The following is a 25,439-nucleotide window of genomic DNA, read 5'->3' on the forward strand; positions in this document are numbered from 1 at the left end:
ATCAGAGAATTCCTGGAAGCCTGGCACTCAGACAAACCAAGCATCAACAGATATATAGAGATAAACGATATCATACATACCAGTCAAAAGAAACAATTAAAAGGCCCAAAAGGAAACAAAAGACCAAACACTCAAATGAACAGAGATTAACACTCATTTTCTTTCACCTAATGGACAGAATTTTGCCAGACTAAATTTATAACTTTCTAATTTACTAGAGATATCGTAAGAGTTACCCTGAGCTTCTTCCCTCTTCTAGTTTGAGACTGCACAGTCTCTTAATCCCCTCTCTGGGAAAGCTCTGTATTGCTCTCTTCCTTTGTTGCTTCAGGTGTACATTCTATCACAGTTTTGTTGTTCGTGGATTTATGTCTTTTTGTGTATTTTCTATTCTTTTTTATTCTAAAGATTAGTCTTCCATGAGTTCTGATGGTAATTTTTCTAATTTATTATTGATTGCAATTCTTAATAAATGAGCAAATTTTGAAAGTGCACTGCACAAGTTTAGTTCACTTTTTAGACTTTGTCTCTTGACAACCTAATTAATGTTATTGATATTAGGACTAGGTCTAACTCTTGGTAGCACATTCATCAAGAATAGTTACTAGGTATTACCTTGTCAAAGAAAGCAGGATAGGCGGGGAGTGTGATATGTAGAGAATCTGTTACGAACTGCTATAATTGGAGCATAAAAGAAATACACTCTTCATTCTGGAAAAACAAGTTTGCTGTTACAGCCATTAAATACACCTTACTATAGCAAAAAGGTACTGGATGATGCTGTATTAAGTAAAAATCAGCATTCTTAAATTTGTGTCGGGATTAATGATTTACAAACTGAAGATTTCAAATAGCTAGATAGGCAGTCACTAAGGCATAAGATCTTGGTGTTTAAGTAAAACTGTGAACCTGGAAAATCAAATGAGTGACGTGACTATTTTTTTCTGCAACAAGTAGCATTTCTGATAGAGGATGTTTGTAGCTCAGAGTTGAGAGAAGGAGTCCTTGGTGCTCTTTGACTTGGTTGTTTTCTTGCAGACATTTCATTACTAAAGTAGGTAACATCATCAATGCACTGTAGCTTTTCTACATTGTGATGAGGGCTAATTTTTTAACAAGCCCAGTATAGTAAGTTTATTTCTCTTCCTAATTCACATTTGCCTTTAATTTGTTTGCTTCAGTTTAGATTAGATGGACCAGTCATAGTGCTAAATCATAACTGTGTTTCATCTGCTGTAGAATCTATCCATACAGTAATAAAGGGAAACTATTTGTTTTTCTGCCTTTCATGAAACTTCTAGTGTGTTACTAGATCAAACATTTTCTTCTCAGTTAAACCTTCCTCTCTGAGCCTTGCGACTTAGTTAAGAATAGTTAAATGTGTGCGAGTATGACAGCAAAATATGCTCAAGGCTAATCATTTGTTTTTAAATGATTAGACAAATAAGACCAGAAATTGGCTTTTATTTACTTAATCATACCTATAATGGAATGCATTGAACCCAGTTTTCTGTATTCTTCCAGTAGAACATTAAGACAGCATTCTATGGTTTGCACAAGGGCAAGCGTTTACTCCAGGGAAACAGCTGACTGTAGCAGCCATGTTGTCTACATATAATTCTAAAAAAATACCAGTCTTCAGATACAAATCAAAGAAATCTTGTGGCATAAAAATAAAATAAATTATTATCAATAAATATAATCACAATTAGTATCCAAAAATACTAATTATTGGATTGGGTTGGTGGGGGGAAGACCAAGGTTAAATCCAGTCTCTGTCATAGGAACTCATTAGGTGATTCTGAGCCAGTTATTCTCAGCCTAGTCTACCTCCAGGGCTGTTGTCTTCTAACTTGGCTTGAGCATTTAGTGGACAGGTAGGATATAAATTGAATACTTAAATATGCATTATATTCATAATTTAATATGAATATTTGCTTTTAGAAAAATGATTCAAAACCCCCAAATATCCAATAAAAATTATTCATATTTCTTTTTTCTTACACTTCCCTTGTTCTTTTTTCTATAAAGTTATTGATGATATGGATATTCCTTTCTTTGTTTTTTTTCTTTCTTTTACTTTCTACCTTGACAAATGTTCCTGTAATGTTAATAAAAGGTTTGTAATAAAACCTTAAGGCAGGGGTCTCTCTGTATCTAAATGAAAGAAATATTTTTCCTCGTGCTCTCCATTGTAGTTTTTCTTCTTCTCATGATGGACAAGTCCAAAATTTTTGTAAAGAAAAATACAGTTATTCTGGCAGGTGTGATTCTGGTGTGAAAAGGGAGGAGGAAGGGAGGGTGCTAGGCAGAAAAGGTGAGCAGTTGTGAGTCAAGAAAAGGAGGCTGCAAAGGTTGGGCAGGAGATTCACTGGGGCAGTGGCAGCTGAGTTGAGGGAGGAAGAATAGGAAGTGCCTGGGAAGATCAGGTGAGCAGCACTTTGGCGTAATAGCTGGGGGAGGGGAGGGAAGATCCTGGGAAGATTGAGCAGGTAAGTAGGTGAATTGTGGGGATACTCTGTGGAAGCAATCACAATAGCTATTCTGTTCCCAACTCTGTCTTCTGACCCAATCTACACTTCATTGCTAATATAAAAAAGATGTTTCAACAGTTCCCAAATAGCCACCAATAATGATATATTTTAGACGTCCTTGGTGATTCCTACAGCTAACCTTCAGCAACAGAAAGGAAATCATTGGATGAAGCTTTTACTTTTCCTTCATTAAGGCTGTTAGCCTGTGCGTTGTAGTTTTGTGTGTGCTTAGTTTCATTCTATGGGTTACTTCAGTGATCTTAATTGTTTGAGCTATGTTTTTGTCTTAGCATCTTTAGCTTATAAAATTGTCATCTGGTCAATTCATGAGACAGCTCCACTTATAGTCTGGATGAAGCTAAATCATGTTTCAGCTGGTAGGCATCTAACTTGCTTTTGTTTGCAGTATTCATTCCTATTGTGTATTCAGTGCACAGACAGGATCATAATATCAAGGAACAAGGCTACATTCCTGTGCACTGACTCAGCTGTTTAAGGCCTAGAAGAGCTGCATAAGTTACATTTTTTCTAACTAATAATGGTGTTTTATATATTTAGTATGCATGAATGGACATGGCTAACAGAACCCTGAAATTGATTTCCCCCCTCAGACCCCAAGCCCCATATTATTATGCATTCAGGTAGCCCTCAACTTACCACTGTTCATTTAGCAACTGTTTGAAGTAACAATAGCACTGAAAAAAGTCACTCTTCACACTTACGACTGTTTCAGCATCCCCAGGGTCATGTGATTGCTATTTGCAACCATCTAAGGCAGTGCTTCTCAATTATTTTCTGTCATGCCCCCCTAGGAAGAAGAAAATTTTTTTCGCGCCCCTCCCCCCCGCGCGACTTTCTTTCAGGCGTTTTTCTCCTTGAAAGGGAGGAGCATGCGCAGTCACATGTACTGGCAGTCCCACACTAAAGATGGCTCCGACAGGCTCGTGTCACAAGGGTTTTGGACAGCCAATCAGATGCTCCCGTTGTTCTCTGATTGGATACAGAGACATAAACACGGGGCTTAGCTTGTTTGCCGAGGTCAAACGCGCCCCCCTTTACGGAGCCTCGCGCCCCCCCTGGGGGGCGCGCCCCACTATTTGAGAAACGCTGATCTAAGGCCAATCAAACTGATGGCCTGCGGGTCGGATATGTCATGTGCAGGCCACGCCCACCTTGGCTCTGCAAAGGCAAAAAAATGTCGCAATATGATACAATCCAGCCCGTGACATGATGGAGTTTGACACCCTTGTTCTAAACTTGTATTCTGACAAGCAAAGTCAATTGGGGAAGCTGGATTTGCTTAACAACAGCATGACTCACTCAACTGCAATGATTTGCTTAACAGTTGTGGCAAAAAAGCACATGAAATCGGACACAGCCACCTTTCTTAACAATAGAAAGTCTTGTCCCAATTGTGGTTGTAAATTGAGGCCTGCCTATTACTAACATTTTATATAGAAGCTTCATATAATATTTCTTCTTACTCTTTAATTTCTGTTCATGTTACATAGTGGATGGAAAAAAACAAGAGCTATGCTTCTGATTTTATTTTTTTTAAAAATATGCTTTTGAGTCCTTTTTTTTTTAATAGTAAAAAAAAAAAGTTTTTTTTAAACAAGATTTTCTACAAAGATGCCTTTTTGGGAGTCCCCCCCCAGGAAGCCTTTTTCAGAAAAGAAATGATGGCGAAGCCAGACTGGTGGACCTATAGTAAAATAATAACTTTTAATTTTGGTGATTCCACCCTCAAATCTAAGGAAGAGTTAAAATTTGAAGGTTGCGTCTGCCATTATTTACATACTTGCAATTGAAAGAAAGATTTAAATTAGATTAAAAGAATTATGGGTTTGGCACTGCTAAAAATGAATTGGAAATCCTATTGTGTGGTAGTGATGATATTATTGCTAAGGTATATATAAAAGGCTATTGAAATTGAATTTGGAAAGTCAAGGTGTAAAGCATTGTATGATTCAATAGGCAAGGGATTTTGGATATAATGTGTTGCTTGAACAATGGGAGAATATGTGGACGGTTTAAAATTTTCATTAAATTATAATTCAAAGGAAAATTTCTATGAGATGATGTATTGCTGGTAGTTAACACCAGACAAGTTATCCAGAATATATAAAGGTATTTCAAAAGAATGTTGAAAATGTAAATGTAAAGAAGGGACCTTTTACCATTTATGGTGGCCTTGTGATAAAGCAAAGAGATATTGGAGTAGGATTCATACTCCAATATAGAAAATTCTTAAAGTGAATATGATTTGATAGAATACTGATTAGATAGTTATAGAAATGGGTGATTTATACTGTTATGGAAAAGTAAAAAATTGAGGTTTGATGTTAATACCATATTCTACTGCACCAAGAATTGGAAGTTAATGGCTTTTTTTTTCTTTTCTCCCCTTCTTCTCTACACTTCTCTCTTCCCCTTTCCTTTCCTTTTGTTTCCTACTATTTGCTTTTATAGTTTTGTATTTTATCTTATAAAGTAATAAAACTGTTAAAACCTGGAAAACAAGTTTTTAGTACACTGCACAGAGTTCATGAACAAGGGACTTACTCTGAAACAGCATATGTTTTTTCAGTCTATATAAACTGAGTGTTCCTGCATGCATCATTGGTTGTTATTTCTCTATAGTTTTCCTATTCATTACATAGAAGAATCGGATTAGAAATGGGCTAGTGGAATAGGAGGAGTGATATAATATGGCATAGAAATCACCACCCAGTCATTGGCACATCCTAATCACTAATCTGATCTCCAGATTAAAGGTAATATAATGTTGAAGAACTGAATGACAATGCATAGGTGGGATTTGAGTTCCAAAGTGCTTTGGCGAATTTACAATGTCCTACTTGAGAACCCATTTTACTGGAGTCAGGCCTAGAAAACCTAGGAAGAACTTGGTCAAGAAATTAAGTGACAGAGCTGATTCTGAGACCTAAATGCCAAATTATAGAAGCCTTATAAAACAGCCCTGTGGGAAGAATTATGTCTCATTTTCATTGGTTACAGAAGAGCAGTTTTAACAATAATTAGAGTCATTTTCTTTGCAGATGGCCAGGTGTTCTGCAAGCCATTCAGCAAATATATGTATCCATTTCAGCAATGAGTTTTTTAAATTTTTGGTGGAATCTATCTAAAGCCGCTTCTCCTCCATTTATATTAATGAGAGCTTGTATTTTCAGCTGCAGAGGAAAAGTGCTCAGTGTATGTGTGTGCGGGAAGGGGCGCAGCTAATATGATCTGAAGAATCTGTGGGCATGCGTTCATAAACTGCTTACTGCTATGCCAGCTCTCCAACTAAAATTTAATGGATTTCATATTGGATAGGCCCTTTAAAACATGTAGCAAACCTTGGCTAAGCAGACTCAGCCCTCATTAGTCCTTGAATGGGGACTATGTGGGAAGAAACAAAACAAAAAACCACATCCATGACGAAAGCAGTAGAAAATGACTTCTGAATTATGCCAAGAAAGCTGCAGAAATGTGCCCATGTAAGCCATGAGGTATTTAGCTCCGCCTGAGGGAGCTTTATTTTCATTGAAGGAAAAATTGCATGTGACAGGCCTTCTGTGCAAAGACAGAGATACACAATTGTTTGTGGGGCTAAGGGATGCATTTGGTTTCAAAGTACAAAGTAAGCTTACTGGAAGATATAATTTTGATTAATTTAGTGTATATTAAATGGATTAAATATAATTAATATTAATCACAGTAAATTTAACTGTTTCACCTTCTGTCACACTAAAAATTATCATTTGGCAGCAATATTTGAATAGGCCTTTGGAGGGAATTGTGTGCTTGCTTGTTTGTTTGTTTTTTTTATTTTAAAAAATGTATCTGAAGAAACTGCAGATTTATAGACTGATTTATGCAAGAAAATATATATTTAGCTCCTGGTTTTCTCCTGGAGTAAAATAAAAATTAGTAGATATGTCTCCAATATAGAGCAGTACTTTAGTACAGTGTTTTTCATGTTTAGCAACCTTACAATGTATGGACTTCAACTCCATTTTCAAGTCTGAGAGTTAAAATTGACACATCTTAAAGTTGCCAAGTTTGAAAAACAGTATTTAGCGTGTAAAATTTTTGTAGGTTTTTAATTTTATAATTTTGAATAATTTAAAGTGCACGACTGGCAGGGAAATCTGGGAGTTCAACTCCACAAATCTTAAGGTTGCCAAGGTGAGAAATATTGTTCTGTATTTTAGAAGATGAATAAAAGCAACAAATGATTGTTTGATAAAATTGTTTAACAGTCAACATGGATTGTTTTGTTGCCTACACCATTGGATGGAAAAGGCCAATGCTGTAGCTAGTTCTTAAGATTTTAATGTGAAAAAGTAAAAGATTAAGCTAATAGTAAGCCAAACAGGTGACAATATCTAATCATAAAGCATTTCTGGGAACAATGAGTCTGTTTATCATACGGGTAATGAATTTCCATCAGCAAACAATGCTGTTGATTTTTAAAAGAAAAATATTTTCCTTTCTTAATCTGAGTTATTCACATTTTAGAGGAAATGGACAGAAGGTTTAGCATTTATTTGTTATGATTTATTTCTGATGTGCTAAATGTCAGAAAAATATTCCGTCGCAGCTAGGAGAGCCTTTGCACAACTTTCTGCTATGTACCAATTGTGGCCTTTCCAGGATTCCCTGTGGTCAGTTGTTCAGTCCCTAGTCATCTCATAACTGTATTACTGTAATGTACTCTACATGGGGCTACCCTTGAAAAGCATTCAAAAGCTATAGCTGGTGCAGAGTGCAGCAGCTCAGGTAGTTTTGGGGGCCCCTGTAATACCACTACCCTGCGAGCTGCTTTGGTTACCAGTCTGCTTCTTGGTGCAATTCAAGGTGTTGGTGATCACCTTTAAAGTCCTTTATGGCATGGGCTCAGGTTACTTGAGGGAATCATCTCACCCCACTGGGATTGACCCATACCACTAGGTCCAGCATGCTACGGGACCCATCAGCCTAATAATTCTGGCTGGCAGAGTCCAAAGGAGGGCCTTCTCTGCCGTCTTGAACACGTTGGCCCCTAAAGACAGTCGGGAACAGTGCAGTGGAGGTAGTTGATTGAGTAATAACAGATCCCACCTCCCTCCCCACTCCACCCCTGCTGTCCCCATGTCTTTGGTTTTAATATTTGTTGTTAACTTTTTATGTTTTAGCTGTAAGCAGCCCAGACATGGGGGACAAAGCAATAAATTTTATAAATAAAATAAAATAAAATAAATAAATAAATAAATAAATAAATAGGAATAAAGAGAAATGTGTGAATTTGCTAACAATATTCTTCTATTTCAGCTGAACAAACAGCAACTACAAGTGGTGAAAGAGCGGTTCCAGGCATTTCTAAATGGAGAGACACAGATTGTGGCTGATGAAGCTTTTTGCAATGCAGTTCGAAGTTACTATGAAGTAAGTAAAACCTTTTTCTCTAGTGTATTTTTGTGTGTGTGCGCGCTCATGCATGTGTTCATTTTACATGAGCCTTTCTATTAGTTACTGTACCTAGTGAAAACATTTTAAATAATGTTTTTAAATTAAAAACAGTGAATCAGGGCTGTTTTCTTAAAACAAGGATTCTCTTTCAATATTTGAACTAAACAATCTCACTGCTTCTAGTATTAGGCTGATATGTGTTTACCCAAACTTCTGGAATGAAGTCATTATCTATGGTATATATCAAGGGTTGTTTCAATTATCAAAAAAATAATAATAATAAGGAATTATTCCATATAATTCCTAGAATTATCAGTTAGCAATATCCTCCTTTTGTTATTCTAACTATTAGAATCTAACATGTGCAGCTACTGTAGATATATGGGAAATTGTGGTAATGTGAAGGAGCCACAGATAGCATTGCTTTTTCACATGCCTGTATCCCAACCCAATATTGATTGTGAGAAAACTTGTTGAGTTTTGCTTGGTGCCCCTTAGAGACTGGATTAAGATCTGTTTGAACAAGAAGAATATTTTACTTTTCCACAACTGGCAAAATACACATTTCCTATCCAATTTTTCCCCAGTTATTTTATAATGGGACACAGACTTATTCATGAAATCAGTGTTCTCTGAAGAACTATCTTGTTTCTAAGTTTAGTGTTTAGCAGAAGCCCTGCCTCATGAATCCTGTGCTCATCACTTCTCTCCATGATTTGTCCATGTGTGAAGATTATATAGCTTTGGTCTGTCTTCATGTCTGATTGCTAGAACAACTCCCTAGAGATGAGAGAGATGGACACATTCAGTTTGGAAATCATTCATTCATTAAAATGAACACAACTCTTAAAGCTCCAACACTTGTTTTTCACACAATGAGAAAATGTGAGACAATTTTAACATATAGACAGGCATTATTCTACTAGACTTGAACAAATTATTGAAAATCTGGCATGGAAGTTGTCACATTGGATCAGAGGAGTTATGCCAATTGATGTGTTCTAGCTATTAGTAAAATGTACAGTTATTTTGGTTTACATCTTTCTTCAAAGAGTATTTGTTTTACCCTTTTGTTTCCTAGTGCGTTGGCCCTTTATTATAGTGTTCAAGGAATGAGCTCCTTGAACAGGTACTGGGATTAATGCTTTAAAATAGCTGGGTCTAAGGTTCAGAATGCTAGGGATATGTTTCCTACACTTTCAACAAGAGGGATAGATGGGTAGGAAAGTAGGATGAACATCTATAGATGTTTCTTGGTTCTGCATCTTTGTTCTTAGTGCTGGATTAGAACTATAGTAGCAAGACCTTGATTAAAATTCATCCTGGAATGAAGGTCACATGAAAGCCTGAACCCTTTTCTTACCTTCCTTAGAGAATGTTATTGCCACAATAGATGGCAATATCAAATGGTTGACCTAAAGTTTGTGAGGGAATCAGTGGAATAAAAATCATCCCAGTCAATCAATAGTACCTGAATACTTGAATCTTCCAAGAAGGTAATGTATTTTCTTACCCATGTTGGTTGGGACTAAGAAGCTTATGAAAGCAAAGCAGTGTATTTAATTATTTTTGCTTTGCTTTCATAAACTTTCCAATCTCACCCCCAAAATAGTTTTTTCAGTTTGTCAGGCTGACAGATATCTGGTAATCAGGAGTGGGTTTCACTTACCTTTGCTACCAGTTTGCCTGCGCTTCTGTGCATGTGTAAATCGTATTTGATGATGTCTGGGCAGATGGGCGGAGCCTCCTGCCGCTGCTGCTACCGGTTCGCCCGAACCAATGCGAACTGGTAGCAACCCACCACTGCTGGTAATGTAGTAATTATTTCCATATTTGGAATGAGAAAGGGTTAGGGTTGTAAGATCGTTTAGCAGTTAAAGATGCTGAGTTTGTCATCTGGAAAGCTGACAACCTGGGTTCGAGACCCAAATGCCGCATGATGGGGTGAGCTCCCCATTGCCCCAGCTCTTGCCAACCTAGCAGTTTGAAAGCATGCAAATGCAAGTAGATAAATACGTACCACTTCAATAGGAAGGTAACAGTGTTCAGTGCGCCTCGCCATATAGTCATACTGGCCACATGACCAGAGAAGTGTCTTCGGACAATGGTGGCTTCCCCGAGCTAGGAAATGGAAAAGAAGGTTATGAGATGTCTCTAGAGTCATCTGGACAGGGAAAAGAAACATTTACTTTTTTTCCTTTTGGAATTAGAGATGCCTGAAAACAAACTTGAAATTAACCACTTAAAATATTTCTTCCTATATGCTAAATAGGGAAACATGACAAATAAGGAAATAAGTGGATATGTCTGTGGCTAAAAGCCAGACAGAAATAATGGTCCAGAAGGGTTTAATTTATACAATCTAGGGAGATGAATGAATGTGATTTTTTTTAATAGCCTCCAATGGAAAACAAATTACCTTCTCTGAATAGTCTGTAGTGACAGCAGTGATATTTACTGGTATGAGACTGGAAACCGAGAGTGGTAACAAAGCTTTATTCAATTTACATTTTTTATGGTGGCACTTCACTGAAGGGCAGCGTGGGAAATCAGAATCTTTTACAAGTTAGTATTCTCTTTAGAATCTAAAGAAACAGTTGTAACTGTCAAAACAAATGTTCTTATTATTTCATAGCCCCCTTTGGAGGCAACATTAAGACCTCACTGAACAAGAAAGGGATTGATTAAAAAAATAAATGCAGTTTGGAACTGAGGATGCGATTTGTTTCCTTTTGATTGAGACAATCCTTAAAACATCATGGCTTGATAAATTAATGGGTTCCTCAGCTTACACTCGATGTCACAAAATCTGAAGCAATTTTGTTTACTCTGAAATAACTGCTTCCTTCAGGAGTTGGTCACACTGCCTGGTTTGCTATGGGCACCAAAATCTTTAATTTACAAATTGGATATTTCACTTTAGCAAATACAAATTTATGGTCTAATCCAGTATTTCCCCATGTGGCTGCAGAATTATGTGAGCTAAAAGCCACATATCTTAAAATTGCCAAGGTTGAGAAACACTACTTTTTCAGTGTAAAATATCCCTTTTTCCCTCGCTTTACATACTTTGTGGAGTTTGCCAAAGCTGCTTTATATATATATAAATATAGATATATATATGTATGTGTGTGTGTATATATATATATGTATGTATGTATGTATGTATATGTATATGTATACACACACACACACACACACACACACACACACACATACACACACACACATGCTGGCTTGCATGGTTAAGACCCTGGCTTGACAAGTAGCAAGCTCGTATTCAAGACCCATAGGGCAGGGTGAGCTCCCATCATTTGCTCCAGCTTGTGCCAGGGACATGAAAAGATCCCTCAATTGGGCATCTCCTGAGCAACAGTAGTGTCATCGGCTAATCCTTTTAACCTAAAAGCGCCTTGGTGCTTCTGACCTGAGTGTGATGTGATTATTTTATTAAATTTGTTTGCTGCCCATCTTTACAAGGTGACAACATTAAAATGGGTTTGGTACCCATCTCCACAAGGTAATATATATATATATATATGCAGGTTTTGGTATGTTCAGGTATATATATATATGCAGGTTTTGGTATGTTCAGGTATGTGTATATCTATCTATATAGGTCTTTGGTTGTTCGGGTTTTCTCCCGTGTAAAATTGAAAGTGTCTTGGCGACGTTTCGACGAAGTCTCATTCATCATCTTCAGGCTTCAGCTTCGTGCTTCTGGGAGCAATGTGTGATCGCAGCTGTTTCTTCCTTTTAACTGCTAGTGGGGGTTTGAACTGATTGGGTGGGAGCTTGGCTGTGCTCTGATTGGATGGGGGTTTTTCTGTGCTCTGATTGGCTGGGGGTGTGTCCTGTGTTGGTGGGGGCTTGGTTGTGCTCAGTCTAGTCTGTGCTGCAGGGGGATTTGAGCTGGTGAGCTGCATAGCTGTTGTTTGGCTTTGTGGTCGTGCTACAATGGCTACAATGAAGCCATTGAGATAGAAAAACGCCCACACAGCATGAACAAACGAGATGACACCTCCCGCCTACCAGCCATTTGGAAACCCGCCCTTATTGACAAACGAGTCCCTAACACGAGGAATGACACCAGACCCACACTCACAAGGTCCACACAGGATGTCACCACCGCACATCCACCCAGAAAGCAGACCCAAACCCACACTGATCATAAAGCACGACCAAGGACCAGAAGCCAGACCGCAGCTGCAACATTAGCCATTTCAAACCCCTCCAATCCATTCATGCAGCAGACTGACACCCACTATGAAGATGTAGCACGACCACAAAGCCAAACAACAGCTATGCAGCTCACCAGCTCAAATCCCCTGCAGCACAGACTAGACTGAGCACAACCAAGCCCCCACCAACACAGGACACACCCCAGCCAATCAGAGCACAGAAAACCCCATCCAATCAGAGCACAGCCAAGCTCCCACCCAATCAGTTCAAACCCCACTAGCAGTTAAAAGGAAGAAACAGCTGCGATCACACATTGCTCCCAGAAGCACGGCTGAAGCCTGAAGATGACGAATGAGACTTCGTCGAACGTCGCCAAGACATTTCCAATTTTACACGGGAGAAAACCCGAACAACCAAAGACCTATATACAAACACCCGTGAAAACCTCAGAAAACAAATATATATATATATCTATATCTATATCTATATCTATCTATCTATCTATCTATCTATCTATCTATCTATCTATCTATGTCTTTGGTTATTCGGGTTTTCTCCCGCATAAAATTAGAGGTGTCTTGGCGACGTTTCGATGAAATCCCATTCGTCATCTTCAGGCTAAGTGTTTACAGCTTCGTACTTCTAGGAGAAATGTGTGATCGCAGCTGTTTCTTCCTTTAACTGCTAGTGTGGGTTTGAACTGATTGGTTGAGAGCTTGACTGTGTTCTGATTGGGTAGAGATGTGTTCTGATTGGTTGGAGGTTTGGCTGTGCTCTGATTGGATGGTGGGGTTGGCTGTGCTCTGATTGGATGGGGGTGTGTTCTGTTTGGGGGTGGGTTGGTTGTGCTCAGGTTGGTCTGAGATCTTGACAAATAGGATTTAGTCGAAACGTCGCCAAGACACCTCCAATTTTACGTGGGAGAAAACCCGAATAACCAAAGACCTGTGTACAAACACCCGCGAAAACCTCAGCTTCGTGCTTCTGGGAGCAATTTGCGTATTTGCTTATGTTTTGCAATGTGCAATGTTTTATTGTCTTTTAAATATGTATATTTGGTAGGTTCATATGAATTGCTTTTCTCTAATTAAATGTTTCTCATCAGGATGCTTAATAAAGCCTGTCTCTTTGCTTTTCCTTTTAGAAAAAAGCTACTTTGAGGGAGAAAGGATGTTTAATTCCATATTGTGCACATTTTCTCTCTTTCTCTGTCCTTCATACTTTGCAGAAGATCCTTTTATTATGGCAGCTGACAAAATCTTTATGCCCTCTTTTCTTTGGAGTGGCTTTATTTCTTCAAGGAGACAAAACAGCTTTGCACATGATTAATATGTAAGCAAAGACTCCTGGGATGGTGTTGAACATATTTACTATTGCTGGTAGCATCTCTCAGCAAATGGGACTCTTCATGAGTTTGTCAAAAGGCTGACCTTTAACCATAACAGCCATTAATATATTACCAAACAGTGAAAACACAGAGCTGATTTGGATCAGAAGTAGCATGGAATTCTACTTTGATATGGGGAACATTTAGGATAGGCAGAATATTTAAGTTTAGGGGGAACATTCAGGCTATCTGCAGGACTGCTTTTCCCTAAGGACATCTACCTGTCCTATCAGGTCAGATGCTCCTAGACCAGTAATGGCTAACCTTTTTTGGACTGAGTGCCTAAAGCGTGCTCCCGAATCCCCAAAATGCAATCTGCGCACGCCCCCCTGCATGTGCCCCATCTCCAGCGCATGCGGCCCCACGCATGCACCTGCGGCCTACCATATGCGCGGCAGAGACCTGAAGACCAGTTGGCTGGTGGGAGGCAGGTGCACATGCGCAGCAGAGCTGAACTGGGGCGATGGCTCGTATGCCCACAGAGAGGGCACTGTGTGCCACTTCTGGCACACGTACCATAGGTTCGCCATCACGGACCTGGACCTTTGCCCTAAATATTGCCATCTGATGGGAACTAGGAAGTTTGGCTTTTCGATGGCAGTCCTATGGCACACTCTACCCCTCCGCCTCCCCACGTTTTGGAGGACTTCATCCCCCGGCCTTCTGTAAAACTTTGAAGATCTGGCTTTCCCCCCAAGCTTGGGATAAGATTGGATAACTGCACATTAGAAATTTGACTTTGTGCCAAGTTTTTGTTGTTTGTTAATGTTTTAATGTGAAGTTTCCATTTACTTGCTTATATTATACTGTACAACTGCTTTCTTCCAGATATATTTATAAAGATGTTGTATAAATGAAATGTATTCTGTTTTCCCACACTTGCTTTCAGGTGCTGTGACTATTGGCCATTTTATGCTATTTCACTTTTATTGTATGAAGACTACATAGTATTGAAGGATTAGGAAGCAAAACAGCCGTTAAGACTGTACCATATATTCTGCTAAACGTCTTTGCAAGCACTAGATATTTATCATAGAGTCATTATTTTTATTGCTTTAATTGGATTAATTAACAGGAGCCATCATTATGAGTTTCTATGCTCTGCACAGTAAATATTTTAATAGTACTTTGTTCTTAATTTTTTGGGAAGCTACCAAGAATCACCTTTAGTGGAAAATTTTCCTTACATTGTTTTAGTTTCTATAATGGATCTTGATATTTAAGATATACTGCAAGTGGTATAACACTGTGCATTACGTTATCAACAATATGATTATTTGTGGCTCCATTAATTCAGTTAGACCGCATAACTACAGGTAGTCCTCGATTAATGATCACAATTGAACCAAAAATTTCTGTTGCTAAGCAAGACATTTATTAAGTGAATTTTGCCCCATTTTACAACATTTCTTGCCATAGTTGTTAAGTGAATCACTGTAGTTGTGAAGTTAACGACATGGTTGTTAAATGAATCTAGCTTTTCTATTGACTTTTGTTGTCAGAAGATTGCAAAAAGATTATTACATGACCCTGGGACGCTACAACTGTCATAAATATGAGTCAATTGCCAAGCGTCTGAATTTTGATCATATGATCACGGGGATGCGGCAACAGTCATAATTGTGCAAAACGGTCAAGCCACTTTTTTCAGTGCCATTGCAACTTTGAATAGTCACTAAATGAACCGTTGTAAGTTGAGGACTACCTTTATAAAACAGTTTTAACTACTAAATATCCAAACTACATTTGGATGTAGAAACAGTCTTCAATAAATGTGTTAGAAGCAGTCTTTCATAGATAAATATTTGCCTGCTAACCAGCTTGTTGAACAAGAAGGCTCAGCTAAAGAAAGTTCATATCAGCAACTACACTTCATCATCACCATTATTTTAGCCACTGTCTATCCACTGCAGGTTGAAAGCCTCTTCTATCTTTCCAACCAATACAGTCCTGAGCTTTCTTTTGCCAATTGGGCCCACAATACCTGCTGATATCGTCTATCCATCTTGTTTTCAATCCCTTTCCTGGATGCTTTTTATCGTTATATAATTTTTTTTAAAAAAAATTAATATTAACATAAAAGTTCAATGTCTATATGAACAGTGTGTTGTCTGAGTACAGTTGTTTTTGAAAAATAGTAATAATAATAATATTCATAACAATGATAATCACATAATATTTGCTTATCGATTTTAATAAATCTTCAATGTAGTTAATCATTTCCTTGTGCTTTTAAGTTTCTAACTTCTTTTGTACTAGTTAGAACAAATCCCATGTTAAAAAGTATTCGTTTTCTTCCTTCTCCTTAATTTTAAATGTTAGCCTATCCATTTCTGCACATTCTAATATTTTTAATAACATTTTCACCTGTAGGGATCTCTTCATTTTTCCATTGTTGTGCAAACACAATTCTAGCTTCAGTTAACACATGTAAAATTAAATATGTATTCCCTTTATTATATTTTTCTGGTAGAATACACAACAAAAATATTTCTGGCTTTAAAACTGTGTGTTGCTTTACTATTTTTTCTAATCATGTGTATTTTTGTTTTTTTGCCTTTGGGCATGTCCAGCACATGTGATAGTATGAACCCGGTACCCAATGCTTTTTATCAAGATCTATTTTATGACTGTCTTGATTCACCTGCCATCAGTTCTCCTTGTTCTGTGACCAGCCCATTTCCATTTCAATTCTTTTGCTCTCTTGATGATATTGTATCATTTGTTCTCTAATCCACATACAGGTTTTTCTATCTTGTCTTGTAATCCTGAGCATGTATCTTTCTATGGCTCTTTGCACCACTCATAGCTTTTGTATTGATTGTGAGGTTCACCGGCATACGTTAGAGCAGGTAGCGCAACTGACTAAAAACTTTTCAGTTCAGGCATAGGGAGAAATTGCTCTTGAAAATTATGCTTAGCTTGCCGAATGTCTCCCAACCACATTTAACACGCCATTCAATTTCCTTTATTGTATCATCTTTCATTGAGATCCATTGACTAAAGTATATGTAGCGGTCTACTATGTCTAGTTCTTCTCCAGATATATAAAAAGATCTTTCTTTAGTGAATTTATAAAACATAACCTGACTCTTTTTCAGGTTTATTTTTAAGCGAAATGGTTCTCCTGCTTCGTGCAGCTCTTATGTCTCTTCTGGGTCTTGTGAGAAGAGAACAACATCATCTGCAAATCTTAAGTGATTTAAACAGGCGCTGTTGATTTGTGTTCCATCTTTTGCCCAGTCAAGTTTGCGAAATACTCCTTCAAGGCAGACTGAGAAAAGGACAGGTGATATTGTATCACCTTGTTGTACACTCAACTAGACTTACATTGGCAAAATAAATTAGAGTATAGTTGTGTGTGTACATGCACGCAGTTGTGCCTTCAAATCAGTTTTTGACTCCTAGTGCTGCCTGAAGCTGTCCTTGCAGTTTTTTTGTCAATTTTTTTTATCATCACATAAGTTCTTATTAAAAGTTAATATTGCAAAATAAAAGACTGTCCATTTTCCTTCTTATTTTTCCCCTACAGTTTTCAAGAATCCCATTCATGTTATCCCTCCATTTCTCAAATGCAGGCATGGCCAAGTTCTGATCTTTCACTACTTCTTAATGCTCATTTGTTCCTTGTCAGCCACTGAATAGTGACCGAAAGAAACAGAAAGATCTGTCTTTAGCATTGTTGGTAAGATTCACAGTGAAAGTGAATGAATGACATTTATAGCAGCACAAAGTTGTGGCCTGTTGCAAGGACTATATAGGTTGACAGCATCCTGCCAATGAGACCCCAAAACTGCTGATTAGTACTGTGCACAATGTCAGAAGAGTCCATTAAAGCGACAATTGCCCCCTCTCAAAGAAAAAAGCACCCTGTCATCCATGCTGGTGAGCCTTCTTCTAAGGTAACTTTCTGAAGAAGTAGTAATAAAATTTAAGCAGTACTTAGAATATGTTCCTTTTCTCTGCAGAGCAAGGAGCAATCAAAGTAGCTAGGGAGGAGAAAATTCCAGAGAAAAGTATGCTTTTAACACTTTATAGAATAAAATATGGTAATTGTTCTAATAAATATACTAATAAGTTGTATATATAATCAATATTTCATTAACTATTACATGCTACATGGTTGAAAATGAACAGTCTTATTGAAAGGATATTTCTACAGAATTACATATGCAGAAAAAAATTTCCATTATATTGCAGTTTAGCCATCTTGGTCAGCCACCCTGTTTACTATTAGCATAGGTCTGCAATTTTTCTGAATGTTTTGTTAATGTTAAAAAACATACAGTTGTTCTGTATTGCATAAGCTTATATCGTTTTGCAGTGTATTGTAACTGAAATAATGCTTTGTATTAGACATTACTAATACCTTTCTGGAACCAGATTTGGATATAAAAACTTGTGCTCTACTCATCACTACTCATGATGACCATAATGACTATTATCCTAGGGGGTATTCTTTCAAATCTTAATAATGATATTTATAATGGTATATCTATGACTTGAAAAATGGAAGGTCAACCCTAAGAATTGACATTCAGGACACATTATGCACAAAGGACAAAAAAGGAGGGTATTACTGGTGAGCTCTGGTGTTAGAAAAAAATATATTTGTCACCCTGAAGAACCAGATCTATTTTTGAAGGTTCTGAATCTCTTGCTATTTCTTCTACAAAAACAAAAAGGAAAAACAGGTTTTGAACAAAATGAAGAGCTGATAGAAAGATAATTTTTGATGCTCTTCAGCCTGAGATGTGACTAATTGAGAGATCAGTCTAGTTCAAATAAAACAGTCTAGTAACATGTATTTGTTCTTGAAAGCGCAGCATTTCTAAGGCACTCAGATGCCTTTGCCTCTACTTATAGCTTTTCCCAATTTATTTAGTGAATTGTTTATGTAATTAGACTATATTTTCTTTAATTAAAAAAACTTGCCCCTTTCTTTCAAATAAGCATTAAAAGTCTGATAGGGTTACTGGGGAACCCTAACTAATTGATTTTTAGGAAGAGGCATTGGAGTTCCAATTCATCCTGGCAAATTGTGTGTCTTTTAATCTAAGAGCTGTAGTGTGAGATTATAAAATAGTGTGAGATTATAAGATAGTTCTCCCCATGGAATTCAACTCTGTAAATGTTTTAATACATCATAAAAGAGTAAAATAATAACTTAGATTTGTTTAGGTATTTTGGTTTTCTCTGTAATAATAGGAATCATTACCCCTTATGGAGTTGGAAAAATTGATCAATTTCTTGCAAGGGAGTATCACATTCTGACTTGCTACTGTACTATTATCTCAGGAGAGTCCAATTTCTTTTATCTCTGCCTCAGTGAGATCACTGTTGGGTGACTGCAAAAATGAGTCCATCTGACTGATTACATGCTTCATTTTGATTCATTCTTTTAGTCTGTAGTTTCAATCTGTTATGCCCTTTGAGAACTGATTGCTTTGATCTGGAATAAAACTCACCTTGAGAAGTAACAGTACCAAACACAAGTATGTCCAACATCAATTAGAAAACATGATTTGCATGTACATTTTATCTGGGTCTGCTTCAAAAGAGTGCATATTCTAGCTTAGAATCTGTGGTTGTGTTAGATATTATCATCAGGGTCAGCAAAAGTAAAGTTTACATCTCTTCAAGTTAACTTTATTAGTGATCTCATGAATATATCCATGAAATTTTCTTGCCAGCAATATGGGAGTGGTCTGGTATTGCCTTCTTCTGGAATGATAATGACTTTTTCCCCCCAGTCTGGTTTGTCATAAATCAAGTATTTGGTAAATAGAATTTACAGATCCAAATGCAGTCATGAATTTGTAAATCTCAAATAAAAAACAGAGTAGTTCAGGGGTGAAATGCTATTAGTTTGCACCGGTTCGGGCACCGGTAGTGGCAAACTGGTAGTGGCGGTGGCGTATGGTTCAGTGAACCAGTAGCAGCGGCAGCGCAAAGCTCCACCCACCCACCCAGACATCATTACTTCTTGGTTTTAACCAGGAAGTAATCTGTTTTTGACCCTCTGTGCATGCGCAGAAGGCTTTGCGCATGCACAGAGGGTCCAAAAGCTCATGTGATGTGTGCGTGCGAACAGAATAGGGAAAGTAAGTAGATTTCACCCTTGAAGTAGTCTGAGTTACTAATCTGTTTTTGATTTTTTGGGGCAGTGCCTTATTGGTACTCTCAGTATTAAATGCCTTTTCCTTCTTTCCTTCCTCTCTCTGTCATTTTTTTCCTCCCTCCCTCCCCCTCCCTCCATCTCAAAGTTTTATTGTCACTAGTATAATCTGTAGAAAATTCTTACATGAAGACAAAATATTTAAATTATAATTTTAGTATGTACAAACCATTGAGCTGCTAAATATTTAATGTTTTGCTAAATGTTAATGGCTCATAAAAGAAGATGTAATATAAATATTTGTCTGGATGGCTATTAACATTATATCAAGCTTGATATATAATTAAGATGTCAAGCTTTCATAAACAAATTTACAAACTCTGAAGGGAGTAATCTGTAACCCAAATGTTTGTTAAACCTTTCCATTCAGCTGGCTGTCATGCCTAAATTCACAGTCTCCTGATTTCTAGACCAGTACCTTAACCACTACACCAAACTGGCTCTACATTATCTATTTTATTATCTTTCTCAGTCTTCCTCTTAATAATATTTGTAACATTGGGTTAAGATTATTGTTGTTGAATGATTTTAGGTAGTTGCTACATTGATGTAGTTTTCAAAGAAAGAGTTCAGCAACAGTTCACAATAGTCTAACAAGGAGACCTCACACATAAAAACCTAAAACTTCTGGTACCTGTTCCATGGCGAACCTATGGCACATGTACTAAAGGTGGCATTCAGTACCCTCTCTGATGGCATGCAAGCTATCACCCCAGTTCAGCTCCGCCGTGCACGTGCCTCCCGCCTACCAGCTGGTCTTCAGGTCTCTGCCATGTATGTGCGGGGGCCGGATGCGTGTGAGGGGTGCATGGGGGGGCAACCACATTGCAATTTGGGGGTTCGGGTGCGTAGACCTAAAGCTATTTTTATTAGAACAGCTTTAGTCATGGAATCTTGCAGAGGGTGAATGAGTCAGTCCTTCAAAACAGACCAGTCTAGGAACCCAAAGTTATGAGTTTCCAATACTACTTTTGTTATAGGGTTAAAGTAACAGAAATTTACAAGTCTGAATGTGCTTCCCTTCTTCCTTCTTATCTTCCTTCATGTCTGAGTCATTTTCATAAACCACGTTTTTAGCCCAGGCTCAAGCCTCATTCAGCTTTGGCAACAGCTCAAGGTTATTCTCTATATTCAGTGCAGGTCTACAACAATTCAGACAATTACTAGGTGGCAGCAAAATTATACAGAAACTGAAATCTAAAGAAAACTGCAACCTAGATTGGTAACCCTAGTTTTAATGTCATCTGCCACTTTGCCATTTTAACCTTCCAATTATTAAGCAATTAAAATTTATGCATTAAAATGATATGGATAGGAAATGAAAATCAAGAGTCTTTCAGCTTAGTCATGTCTTTAACTGCTATTCGGCCAAAACTGTAGCTAGTTAGAAAGTGAATAAATACTCTGATAGTACAGTAATATCTAAATCTCAGGTGTCCATTTAGGAAATTTTGCTTAGATTTGGGGTACAAATGAGATGTTCCTAGGAACACACAAAGGAATTCTAATCAGGTTTCTTTATTGTTCCACGCAGGGGTGAAATTCAGCAGGTTCTGGAGAACCGGTAGGTTCTGGAGAACCGGTAGCAGAAATTTTGAGTACTTCAGAGAACTGGCAAATACCACCTCTGGCTGGCTCCATAGTGCGGTGGGAATGGGGATTTTGCAGTATCCTTCCCCTGCCACGCCCATCAAGCCACACTACGCCTATAGAACCGGTAGTAAAAAAAAATTGAATTGCACCACTGGTTCCACGCATATAAACAAAATATTGTTAAACTAAGGCAGACTACTACCTACTTGAAGGATATATTCTGCGGACTATGAGGGAGGAGCTGTCTTCATTCTCTTTCTCTCACACAAACTAGTTGCTTCCTTTATGTAAATCCAGACTACATTCCATCACAATTGCATTGCAATCCTCTTCATAATGATTATCCTCAGGCATGAAAATCAATAGGTGGTGTCACCTGTAAACATTTAGAAAGTGAAATAAATGTAGAAAATGCAGCATATATAGTGTCCAATGACTCAACATTCAATTTTTAATTGTTCAGGCAGCTAGAAAATTAAAATGAGGCTATGAAATCAATCATAGTACTGGCCTTAAGAGCCAAAGCTTTGGTAAATTTTAAAATTTTAGCCAATAAGCTTGCAGTATTCAAATTAGCTAGGCCATTGTTTATGTTAGTTTATGATACTAGGAAGTGCATCACTTGACATGGCAGTTGAAAGGATTGGCTGATCCCACAAATAATCTCTCCTCCAAATATACCAGGACAAGAAATGTTACTTATCTAAGCCTCTACACTTTGAAGAAATCATCATTTCTTAAAAAGAAATATTCTGGCTACTTGCAAAAGATGGAAGGAGAAATGAAGCCTTTTAATCACTGCAGAAGAAAAATCCCACTTTGTTGGAAATTGGTCTTGGGTTTCTCCCTAATGTTTGGTGTACCGGATTCCCAAGCTGCAAGCCCATCCGTGTATTATATGAATCTAACACTTCATTGGGGCAAGTGGGCCATGTCGGAGATCTATCATCCAGCTTTATTTGAAGAGAACCTGCCTTCCAAGAAGATGATGGGTGTGTTGGTGATCCCAGAAGGTGAAGCTAAAAATGCTTGTGGGGTGGAGACTAACTTCAACATACCACCAAATACAGAGGACTGGATTGCCTTCATTGCAAGAGGAGGCTGTACTTTTAAGGATAAAGTAATGGCAGCAGCACAGAAAGGTGCTACTGGGGTCATTATCTATGATCATTCATGTGCTGAGAGAGAGAGTCTCATTTTAACTCGTGAAGATGCTGGTGAGATTGCTGCTGTCATGATTAGCAGCCTGAAAGGAAAGCAGATTCTTCGCTTGATTCAGGAAGGTATTCGAGTAACTGCCATGATTGAAATGGGAGCAACCCAGTGCCTCTGGAAGATATATCTGTGTGCTTACTCTCTCATTTTGACATTCATTGCTTATGTCTTAATATGCTGTACTCCTGGGCAGATTATGATAAGACATGAAGAACGGAGAGCCCAAATGATGAAATCAGAACTCCGAAAAGCTGTTCATTCTCTTGAATTGCGGAAGTTGAAAAAGGATGAATTTGATCTGGCAGAAGAAACTTGTGTGGTTTGCTTAGAGACGTATAAGCCAAGAGAGATAGTCCGGATTTTAACTTGCAGGCATATTTTCCACAAACGATGTATTGATCGCTGGTTGCTAAAACGTGGCATTTGCCCGATTTGCAATTATGCCATTATCCAAGGCAACTGAGAGAGATGCAATAATTTATCTTCATCAGATTCCCAAGGCTCCTTTTCTTTTCAGGATCATATGTAAGAGCATTCTTCTCACTAACTCTTAAGAACTCTCTTACTTGGAGAGTGGTGATGATTTGGAGGCTAGTGTCAGTTATGATCAATAATTAAAGCTCTACATTTATGGACATCACCACTTAATGTGAAATTTTGTTGCTTTTTTCCCCTCTTGGGACATACTGATTTTGCAGTATATATGTGTTTAAATAGTCTCAGAAGTGTATGGATGAGATTGTCTTTGCAGAATGTATTTATTATCCATATTGAACTAATGCTTCTTGTTATCTAATAACAATTTGACCAATAAGCACAGACATTAAACAACTTAAGAAAGAGAGAAATTATTTGCAACTAGTGCTGCATGATGGCTGCATACTTTTCGAGTTAAAGTTGCATACAAAAGCATTTTCCAAAATATCAATTTTATGAAAGTCAACTGTTAGATGTATTTCCAGACTAGCTATTCCCACAACCCTCTTGAGAAGACTGAAAATAACTGAGGTCAAACATTTACTAAATGGGAAACATGGGTGGAATTAGCACAGAACACACATCAATGAAAGGAACAGAAGAGAAACATTTATTTTAATGAGAAAACAAGTAGTTAATATGATTGAAAATCCTAAATTTTTAATTTGTAATTCTTTAGTGTACAGTTTTTGGCTGTTTCTTTAAAACTTACCTCTAATCATTTGACTAGCAGAAACTGGGAAGAAACAAGATGGCTGAAGACTCATACAGAATATTTCTTCTTAAATACAGGAATGGGTCCAGCCGTATCATGTGAAAAAAAACACATTACACTATAACCGTGATGATGAACCTATGGCACACATGCCACAGGTGGCACACGTAGCCATATCAGTGGGCACGCGAGCTCATCTCCTGTGCACATGCGCGCACTGGCCAGCTGATTTTCAAGCCTTCTGGGCCCACCAGAAGTAGGGAAACAGGCTGTTTCCTGCCTCCAGAGGGCCTGGGTGGTGGTGGGGAAGGTCTGTTTTTCTCTCTTACCTGGCTCCAGAGCCCCTCTAGGAGTCTGGGGGAATGGAAAACTGTCTTTCCCACCTCTCCCCAGGCCCAGAGGCCAGAAACGGCCCATTTATCAACTTCCAGTTGGACAGGAAGTGACATTTTTTGCTGTCCCCAGCCTCCCAGAGCCTCTCTAGGAGTCTCTGGAGGCTGGGGACAGCAAAAAACATCATTTCCTGTCCACCCGGAAGTTGGTAAACGGGCCATTTCTGGCCTCCAAGGAAATGGGGAAAGCCATTTTCCACCCTCCCAGACTCAGAGAGAGGCTCTGGAGACAGGTAAGAGAGAAAAACGGGCCTACCGGGCCATCGCATGTTGGGGGGGAAGTCGCATGCGTGGAGATGGGGCACATAGAATTATGGGTGTGGGCACAGATGTGCGTGATACCCCCCCCCCGCTCTCCCTTCTTGGCACGCAATGGCAAAAAGGTTAGCCATCACTGCAGTATAATCTGTTGATATAATTCAATTGTTATTACCAAGTAATAGCAGTGTGGAAAGGCTTTTCTCACAAACACTATAGCCTACACCTTTTCAGAGTAAGAAGAATGCATGCTTGATAAGAATATGAAATATAGAGGGGATTTTTAAAAATCTCAGTGACTTCTACTTGGTATTATTTATTTATTTATTTATTTATTTATTTATTTATTTATTTATTTATTTATTTATTTATTTATTTATTTATTTATTTATTTATTTATTTATTTATTTATTTATTTATTTATTTATTTGTCAAACACAACAGTATATATAAGTATAAGCATAAAATAACCACACAAATTGAATGCAACCAAAGGGAACGTTAGGACAGGGAAGGTAGGCACGTTGGTGCTCTTATGCACGCCCCTTACAGACTTCTTAGGAATGGGGTGAGGTCATTAGTAGACAGTCTTAGGTTAAAGTTTTGGGGATTTTGGGATGAGACCACAGAGTTTGGTAGTGCATTCCAGGCATTAACAACTCTGTTACTGAAGTCATATTTTCTGCAATCGAGATTGGAGTGGTTCACTTTAAGTTTGAATCTATTATGTGCTTGTATATTGTTGTGGTTGAAGCTGAAGTAGTCATTGATAGGAAGGACATTGTAGCAGATGATTTTATGAATTATACTCAGGTCATGCCGAAGGCGGTGGAGTTCTAAATTTTCTAAACCCAGGATTTCAAGTCTGGTGGCATAAGGTATTTTGTTGTGGTCAGAGGAGTGGAGAACTCTTCTTGTAAAATATTTCTGGACACGCTCAATTGTATTAATGTCCGAAATGAGGTGTGGGTTCCGGACAGGCGAGCTGTATTTGAGAATTGGTCTAGCAAATGTTTTGTATGCTCTGGTTAGTAGTGTAATCTTTCTGGAG

General features: G+C 38.0%; 1 protein-coding gene across 7 annotated transcripts in view; it reads left to right on the plus strand.

Annotated features, from left to right (window-relative positions):
• The window catches only part of CADPS2 (calcium dependent secretion activator 2), a 374,092-nt gene that overhangs the window by 78,367 nt on the left and 270,286 nt on the right, over positions 1-25,439 (plus strand). For all 7 annotated transcript variants that reach the window (XM_058189611.1, XM_058189606.1, XM_058189612.1 and 4 more), the window contains exon 2: positions 7,854-7,967. In XM_058189611.1, the coding sequence (XP_058045594.1) occupies positions 7,854-7,967 (114 nt within the window). The remainder of the gene's footprint in view (positions 1-7,853; positions 7,968-25,439) is intronic.

Source organism: Ahaetulla prasina, chromosome 7 (genome assembly GCF_028640845.1).
Source record: "Ahaetulla prasina isolate Xishuangbanna chromosome 7, ASM2864084v1, whole genome shotgun sequence".
NCBI lineage: Eukaryota > Metazoa > Chordata > Lepidosauria > Squamata > Colubridae > Ahaetulla > Ahaetulla prasina.